Source organism: Tasmannia lanceolata, unplaced genomic scaffold, assembly GCF_043159265.1.
Source record: "Tasmannia lanceolata isolate RefF3 unplaced genomic scaffold, GAP_Taslan_0.1 ptg000011l, whole genome shotgun sequence".
NCBI classification, from domain to species: Eukaryota; Viridiplantae; Streptophyta; class Magnoliopsida; order Canellales; family Winteraceae; genus Tasmannia; species Tasmannia lanceolata.
This window is the reverse complement of record NW_027518688.1, coordinates 21,819,703-21,828,804: the sequence shown is the minus strand read 5'-3', so window position 1 is coordinate 21,828,804 and position 9,102 is coordinate 21,819,703. Positions and strand designations below refer to the sequence as shown.

Here is a 9,102-nt window from a genome sequence, read left to right as displayed (position 1 = left end):
ATCAAATATCAACGGCTTAAAAGACATCTGAATGTGCATTTTTTCATCTTGCTTGATCAAATGTCTAGAATTATCCTACCAGGAAGGGACCATGGGTGATAGGCGGGATTTTCCATGGCCCATAATACCATTGACCAGATCACCATAGATGGGAACCCAAGCAAAAATCGGGTTGAACCTATCATGTTCAGGTTGAGCCCGACCCAATTTGGACCCTGCCCATGGAGAACAGCCCCAAAGGGTTGGACTCGTACTTGAATAGTGGGCTTGACTTGGGTCCAATTTGAGAAATATGGACATAAACTGAACCCAAGCTAGCATCGAAGGCCTGCCAATTACCTGCTTATGATTGGGAGCTGCAGGATTGGATCAAGTAGCCCTGGCCCAACTCCACCCAATACATTTAAGATGGCCCGAGTTTGTCCACACCCAGGCATTGATTACTCTAGCCCAAAAGTGGGTGCAACTAACCACATGATCAAAAAAGAGTTGGGCCCAAGCCCACTTTTGGGCTAGAGTAATCAATGTTTGGGTGTGGACACGGGCCATCTTAAATGTATTGGGTGGAGCCCAGAGCAGAGCCTAGCAACTAGGGGCATGTTCGGCAACACTTCTCATTCTCGCCTAAAGAATCGGGTGGAAACGGAGTGATGAGAAACTTTAGAAACAGTTATTTATCGCTTCAAGGAATCCTATTTTTTAGTCGAAAAAGTAGCAGAAATTTTGAAAACAGACCTTAGCGGGTCACGCAGCCGAACAACATTTTTGAGATTTTTTAAAGTTTCGTCATTCTCCACCCCTAAAAAAGGGGAAAATCCCGTAAAAGAATAGTTGCCGAACACGCCCTAGGTTTTATTACATAACGGGCGTACAATATCAAGCCCAGTTGGTGCGAGATTGTTTACCCATTCATTTCTCCAAGAATAAAGCCCTCTTCGTTAAATTTTGGATTTTGATGATTGATTTTGAGTTCAAAACTGATTATTGAACTCAAAATTATATTTAGACCCCGTTCGTTTTAGATTCTAAGAATTGATTTTGAGTCGAATAGTCGGTTTTGGACTCAAATCAATATGGAACAACCTTTTATAAAGTTGGCTACCGTTAGATCAAATATCATGGTATCAACCTTTTATAAAGTTGGCTACCGTTAGATCAAATATCATGGGCGACTCGTATAAAAAGTTTAGGGTTACCACTCCTATCATCATCAAACCCAAACTGTAGCAGAAACTGAAGATATGGAGCATCCTAAAAAATCGCACGACAAAGTATACTTTTTTTTCCCTTGAATTCCAACCACAAGAAACATATAATATTGAATGTTAGGATTGAATGATTGGTGTGAATTTTCGGCCATACGATGTCCAAACCCGGCCTAATCAAACGAACGATTCACGTCAATCAATACCAGAGCCCACTGGACCATACTGATCATGGCTCATTGTATTCCAATGTGGTTGTCCTCACTGAAGCGTACAATAGATTTTTTATGATATGTGGGTCTGAATTAGTGTATTCTCAAGGAATACAACTAAATATGTAGAAAAAAGTACTGTGGGCCCATCTTTGTGGATGATCTAAACCATTTATTGATTGGTCCCCACTTTGGATAGGTGGTCCCCCAAAGATGTTCTGCATAAGATATAAGAAACTCTTCAATTTCTCCAACGGTTTCTATTTTGTCATTTTTTAACTTTCTGAGCCATACATTTCGCATCAATATATCAGAGGGTAAGGATCATCCTACGGAGAAGATATTGGGGCATGGCCTATCTACTCCTCCCGTCACGGTTTCTATGAGAATGGTTCACTGCAGGGGCGATGCCAGAAATTTTGCACAAGGGGAGCAAAAATTATAGTAATTTTTTATCTATCTTAAAATTAAGATAGAAAAAATTTCTATCTGAAATTTCAAAAAGGGGGCAAAAATTATAGTATATTTTGCACAAAAAAGGGAGATAAAAATGGTAAAATTAAAATTTTAAACTTATTTTCTATCTTAGGGATGATCGGAAAGGAGGGCATATTTTTTAAAAAAGGGGGTAAGTATAAAAAAATATTAAAAAATAAAGGTATATTTTTTTTTTCTAAAAACTTAAGGGGGGCAATTGTCCCCCTTTCCTCTCATGTGGCATCGCCCCTGGTTCACTGGTTGAGGATAAATTCACCCCCTGTAATGTTTTTCTTTGCCTTTAAAATTTAACGAATAACGTTATGGGGGAACTTAACAGATAACGGTGTGTGGGTGTGTTGGGGGGGTGGGGTATCATTTCCCTAGCTCCGTTTCTTTTGGCGTAAAAATGACGTAAAATTCGTTTTATGTTTTAAAAATGAACATATACAAAATAAATTTTACGTCCATTTTTACGTCGAAAGAAACGGAGCCTTAGACTCACCAAATAGGTGGGCTCCACTATATTTTTTCTGCCCATTTATTACCAAGGAGAAAGCATGACATATATGACTTCTCAAATTCCTCCACTACCTTTCCACCTATGCTCCTATTAACTTAAAGCCCCATTGTCAAGAACTTCCATGAAATTGCTTGGAAACATCCATCTCTCTCTCAGTGTCTCACAAAGCATTGAAATCAAAGTCTTGTCTTTTATCTAGTAAACGACTCGAAATGGAGTCTTTTCCATTGACTCCAAGTCCAAAAGGAGGTAATCTTTATACATTTCTGGAGACAACGCGTATATGCTTGACTCTCACTCTTTTCTTTGTTTTTGAAAGATTGACTGTTTGGCGCATTTAGGAACTTTTACTAAAATGGTTTGGAAGAGACTAAACAGCATTTTCTAGAGAATACTACTTGAAAAAGAAGAAGAAAACAATGAACTCCTGACTTGGGCAGCTGTGGCTTTACGATATTTTTTAGTTTGTGGATCGAATTCTCCCACCTCCCTTGTTTTGGTACCTTCCTCGTCTTCTAATTAAGTACTTAGATATATCCATAGTAATTTGTGAGAGTGAGAAACCTTTTGGCGCTGTATATAGTAAGTCGGGGTCTAGTTTATCCTTGGATAAATTTACTACCCTCTGTGCCGGAAAAAAATATTATCACGACAAAATCAGTGAATAGTAGCTAGACAGGATAAACTTATCCAAGTTGTATGGATCGATGTGGTAGATGAGTTAGTCACCATGAGCATAGTCCATCGTGGTGGATCCTACCATGATCATATGGCACACTGAAGTCAGTCGTGTTTGTCTTTTTATTTGTTAAATTAACAAGAAAACGGCGCTCTACGCGCAAACAAAATTTATGCAAGACGTATGAGCTTTATTACTCAGTTTTAATCATGGTTTAAAATTTCGACCGAAATCCGAAATTTCGGATACAGGTGGGGACCGAAACCGAAAATTTCCGAAATTCAATTTTTCGCCAGGATTTTGGTAATTTCGGTCCGAAATTTTGGTTTAATGACATTATTTATTTTAAAAAAAAAGTGTTACAAAATTTCGGTCCAAAATTCTGAAATTTAAGTCCGGAATTTGGAACCAAATCACCAAATTTCGAACTGAAATTTCGGCGAAATCCGAAATTTCAGTTTTTTGTGGGGTCAGAAACGGTTACCGAAACCGAAATTTTAAACCTTGGTTTTACTTAGGTAAAAATAGACTAAGAATCAAGAGCATCAATTTGTGAATTCATCACTACCCAAACGATCAATGTTAAGATTTGATCTTAACAATAAATTTTGGGTCCTACTCGTGTGATCAAGACTATTGATTTGATGTTCACGATATGATCATCTTGGTCTGAAGCCATATATATCCCATTGATGACAAACGTTGAAAGATTAATCAACTATTAATCTTCTTTTGTGGCTTTCTAAATATGCTTTATTTAACCAAGTTGTAATATCATCCAATTATGGCGGGACCAGGTGCAGTGGGCTTGACTTGTGACTGCCCACTAGTTCAACTGATTCTATGTCCATCACTGAAAATCCTTGGATTTAGTTACTGAGATAGTTAAGTCTTTCATTTCCCTTCTTTGTGCGTTTGGATTTCCGGAATAAGAGCTGGAATCGGTATCCTATTCCAATTCCAATGTTTGGTTTAAAAAATGAACGGAATGAAGTCACAGAAATGACGCCAAAGTGGAACTAATTGGGGGAAATGCTGGAATCTGTTTCCTGCCCAATAAGTGGTATCCTAATTACACCCCGGACAGAATGAAAATTTTGTTGACTTTTTAATTAAATTTTTATTTTATTTTTCCATTCCTTTCCTAAGGTAATAGGAATAGGAATCGGATTAGGACACCAATTAAGATTCTTGATTCCGGCAATCCAAAGCATTTTGTTATGTGCCTAATTTTCCGTAACAAAAATAAAGAAAAATAAAAGATAGAATAGAGAAGGGGATGGTTGATTCGAGATAACTGGACCTCCTAAAGGCACAATTCGAGATGGGCTATTACTCTCCTAGAAACATAGTTTCTGTTGTCATGTAAATTTCTCTGCCCTTTATTATTGATAAACTCGATCTTTAAATACAACAACTTCACGCACTTTTTTACGGATACGTACTTTTCATCAAGGTTTAAAATTTCGGTTTCGGTACCGGTTTCGGACCCTGAAATTTCAACTGAAAATTTGAAATTTCGGTGAAATATTAAATTAATTTTAAATACAACAACTTCACGCACTTTTTTACGGATACGTACTTTTCATCAAGGTTTAAAATTTCGGTTTCGGTACCGGTTTCGGACCCTGAAATTTCAACTGAAAATTTGAAATTTCGGTGAAATATTAAATTAATTTTAAAAAAAAACAGATTTTTTGGGTCAAATTTCGGTAAAACCGAAATTTCGACTGAAATTCCAAAATTTCGGCCGAAATAAATGACCGTTTCTGTTTTTAGTTGTTTCGGTGTTGGTCTCCACCGAAATCCGAAATTCCGGTCCGAAATTTCAGATTTCGGTCGAAATTTAAAACCATGCTTTTAATAAAGTGAGGAGTGCCCTCATCAAAAGATAGTAGAGCTGATAACATTTCCCAAAATATATTGTCACGACAAAATCAGTTAAGTGGGAAGATAAAATTATCCAAGTAGGATAGCCAATCTCCAAATTTTGCCACGTGTATGGATAGATGTGGAAGATGAGTTAGTCACCATGCGCATAGTCCATCGTGGTGGATCCTACCATGAAGTCAGTCGTGTTTGTCTTTTTATTTGTTAAATTGACAAGAAAACGGCGCACTACGCGCAAACATGATTTTTTGCAACAAGTATGAGCTTTATTACTCAGTTTTAATTAGGTAAAAGAAGACTAAGAATCATGAGCATCAATTTGTGAATTCACTACCCAAACGATCGATGTTAAGATGTGATCTTAACAATAAACTTTGGGTCCTACATGTGTGATCAAGACTATTGATTTGATGTATTTCCTGCCCAATAGGTGGTATCTATTTCCCTGGACACAATGAAAATTTTATTTGATTTTTCCTTTCCTTGTCCAAGGTAATAGGAATAGGGATCGGATTAGGACACCAATTCCGATTCTTGATTCCGGTTATGCAAAGCAATATTTTTTTTTTTTTTGGTAGGTAAGCTGTGAATCCAAAGTGTTATGTAGATAAGCTATCCTTTTTTTTTTTTTTTTTGAGATTTTATTACCATGTGTAAAGTATTTTTATATATTTAAACAGTGTCATATAAAATATATTAATAGCATAAAGGGTGCCCTTTATTTAAGTGTCTGATAAGAAATTTATATTTTTTAGTTATTTAATAGCCCTAGTGAAGTATATACTTATAAAAAATTTAATAGCTTGAGAGATAAATATTTATAGGGAATTGCTACCGTCCATCGCAAAAGGCATTTTGCAGTTGCTCTATTGCATGTCAGACCGGCCTCCTCGTGAATGGAGACGAAAGCTGTTGTCTTCATTCATGAGGTGGCTGGTCTGACATGCGACAAACCAGCCGCGAAATGCCTTTTGCGATGGACCCTGGCAAATCCCATATTTATAATATTTTCAATGACCTTGGGCCACTCAGTTTTTGAATTGTATATTTCATAGAAGAGAGATATAAAATGGTTGAACGGTAACTCATATCATCCTTCCTAGTTTGCAAGATGGATTGATAAGATAAATGATATATCAGAGGGAGTCACAATCTCATTTCATCATGTTAAAAGATCGGCTAATAGCAAGGCCAAATAGGCGAGCGAGAGAGGGTGGGTCTAGAGTGGATCTAGAAGTCCTCCCCATTGATTTATTCAATTTTTCTTGTAGCTTGCATTGCTTGGATCATCTCGATAACAGGGGCATCCCGTGTATCTTTTCTCTAATAAAACTATTCTTTTCTCAAATCACGTAATAAGGGGAGCGAATCATCCTACAGGGGGTGCGAATATATCATCACCCTTAAAAAATAATAAACAAACAGAGGTTGGAAAAGCTTGGAAATGGGTGGAGATATCATTTCCCGACCCATAATCCTTCTTATAAATAGATTACAAGAAATCTTATGTCTTGTTGACGCTAGTGAAGACAAGCCATGTATTTCCAGTTTTCCCACAGACCTCATACTTTCTCTCTTCTTGACTTCCACCCTATCACTTTATTCTAAGTACTTATTACTTGATTTGACACTCTCCAATGAGATGAATCCAAGATCCTACCAACTGTAATGACAAGGGTGGTGTATTATCCTTTTTTATACTTCTATGGGTAAAAGTAACTAATATATTAAAGAACGATAGTCACGCCACGCGTCATCACGTCATGTGGGCCATGTGGCTCTCCGTTCCTTAGTCAATTAACCGCGTGGGACCCACTACAAAACCCTAATTTTCCACATAATTGAAAGACTTAGACTCTCGAGTCTCCCCTCACAAAACCCCTCTTATATAAATCCATTCCAGCAAACCAAATAGAGTGTGAGCATTACAAAAATCAACTTCCATTTCCCCGAGAGAGAGAGAGAGAGAGAGAGAGAGAGAGAGAGAGAGAGAGAGCATGGATAAAACATTGTGTGAATTAGATCTCCCTGGTTTCAGATTCCACCCAACTGAAGAAGAGCTCCTTGAATTCTATCTCAAAGGGGTGCTCTATGGAAAAAAGCTCAACTTTGATATTATAGGCACCCTCAATATCTATCGTCACGACCCATGGGAATTGCCAGGTAATGTGTAAATCTTTTAACCTTGAATCACCCTATAATCTTTTATTGGAAACACAATCTCTCTTCTCTTTTAAACTCCTTTCATTGGGTGATTGATATGCTATTATCAATTACCTAAGTTCCACTAGACTGAACATTTATTTCCTGAAAACTTGTATTTACACCCGTCTTGGCTAGTATAGCTACATCTGAGAGAGTCTTTTTTCAAAGATTAGTGTGTTAAAGGATTGGTCTATTTCTAGCCTTAATCTTCTAACCATAAGGAAACTTTATCTACCATTAAGAAATTTTTTGGGGGATTTCTGTAAATATGTTTTGGTTAAGGGGTTTTTTTAGTAGTTTTCACTTTTTATTTTGCATTTATTAGGAATGCTAACTTAGGCAGGTGTGGTTGAAATGGCTTAATTAACCTGTGCACCATCATGTATTGTGTTATGAACTTATGTTTTATTGTACCTCAGAGTTGGCCAAGATTGGTGAGAGAGAATGGTACTTCTTTGTGCCTAGAGATAGGAAGCAATCCAACGGTGGGAGGCCGAATCGGACGACAGAGAATGGGTTCTGGAAGGCGACCGGATCGGACCGTCGGATACTGAATGTGAAGGATCCGAAACGTGTTATTGGGCTTAGGAAGACCCTTGTTTTCTACAAAGGGAGAGCCCCAAGAGGGTCCAAAACGGATTGGGTCATGAATGAGTATCGGATGCCTGATACCTGCCCCTCGCCCAAGGTAATACCAAAATTCTATAAATCAACTCATTCTCCTTGTCTCTCTCGCGCTGAGTTGACGAGATTGACTTTTGGATTTTAATTGATTTTGAGGTAGTTAAAATTTATTACATAATTTATAATAACTACGAAATGATATGTTCGCCCTTTTTTTCTTCCTTAGGACACCCACTTGTAGTGTAAAAGGGTAGTCATAAATACACTAGAGACGACCGGCCCATGGAAGAAATGGGGGCGGATATATCACTTCCCTAATGACTAAGTAAATAAATAAAAGAGGTTTAGACTGTAGCATTTAAACGGGGTTTACACTCTAGGCCTTAAAAGTTACCCATGAATAGAGACGAAAATAGTAGGGCTTTACAGCCTCTATCAAAATTATTTAATTTTATTAAATTAAAACTTTAAAATTACTAACATATTTACAAAATTGAAAGCAAGAACGAGAGCTTTATCTAAGCAGTTTCTTTGGAATTTACCACACAGGAGGACATAGTACTATGCAAGATTTATAGGAAGGCGACATCTCTAAGGGTGCTTGAGCAGAGAGCCATGCAAGAAGATCTAAGGATGTCCCAGTTTAGTGTTTCTACAATGGATACTTTGTCGTCCTCCCAGCAAGAGAAATCACAAACAAAACCACATGTAAAAGAAGAAATCGCCAATGAGAAGAAATACGAGAAAGAGAGCGAAGTCTCATCAGAACAAGTGGGGTGGGTGCAACAGAACCTGCCGGAACTACAGTTGCCCAAGTATAGTTTGGATTGGATGCAGGATCCTTTCTTGTTACGTAGCCCATGGTTTGAGAATTGGACTCCCTATGCAAATGTATTGAACTTTTAATCAGTGAGAGGAGCCAACATCAATCTGTAGATATTTTACTTACAACTTACGGGGTTATTTCATGTAGATTCATGGAACTAGATGAAGTTTTTTTATGGTGTGAATGATAAATAGTATATAAGAAAATAACGGTTGTATTTGAAAGAGAGAGATTTTCCTGATTTAAAATTGTAAATGACCATGACATAACATATAAATTGGCGTGCGTAGCCGTAAGCACGAAGAACAAGTAGGGGGTTGATCGCTGTCGACCGACCTCCGATGGATTTGAACTTAGAATCCATGAAGGGAAGTTCTACGAATCCACGAAGGATAAAATAAAACCAAGAATTAACATTTTCTTCCTGTGATTTTCAGCAAAAATGAAGTATTAAAATCGTG

The 9,102-nt window shown here is 37.4% G+C and overlaps 1 protein-coding gene across 1 annotated transcript; it reads left to right on the top strand.

The window, feature by feature from the left end:
- The first annotated feature begins 6,955 nt into the window (after positions 1–6,955).
- On the top strand, positions 6,956–8,882 carry LOC143886260 (NAC domain-containing protein 6-like). Its single transcript, XM_077390195.1, has 3 exons — positions 6,956–7,149; positions 7,611–7,879; positions 8,365–8,882. The coding sequence occupies exons 1-3, from the start codon at positions 6,984–6,986 to the stop codon at positions 8,719–8,721; spliced, it is 792 nt and encodes a 263-aa protein (XP_077246310.1). The 5' UTR covers positions 6,956–6,983; the 3' UTR covers positions 8,722–8,882.
- Positions 8,883–9,102: the final 220 nt, after the last annotated feature.

What these genes read in the sequence shown, in the direction of transcription:
- LOC143886260 (XM_077390195.1), top strand. Translation starts at nt 6,984, where the DNA reads ATGGATAAAACATTGTGTGAATTAGATCTCCCTGGTTTCAGATTCCAC. An exon ending in CGACCCATGGGAATTGCCAG is followed by an intron (nt 7,150 to 7,610) that starts GTAATGTGTAAA and finishes ATTGTACCTCAG; the next exon opens with AGTTGGCCAAGATTGGTGAG. An exon ending in ATACCTGCCCCTCGCCCAAG is followed by an intron (nt 7,880 to 8,364) that starts GTAATACCAAAA and finishes TTTACCACACAG; the next exon opens with GAGGACATAGTACTATGCAA.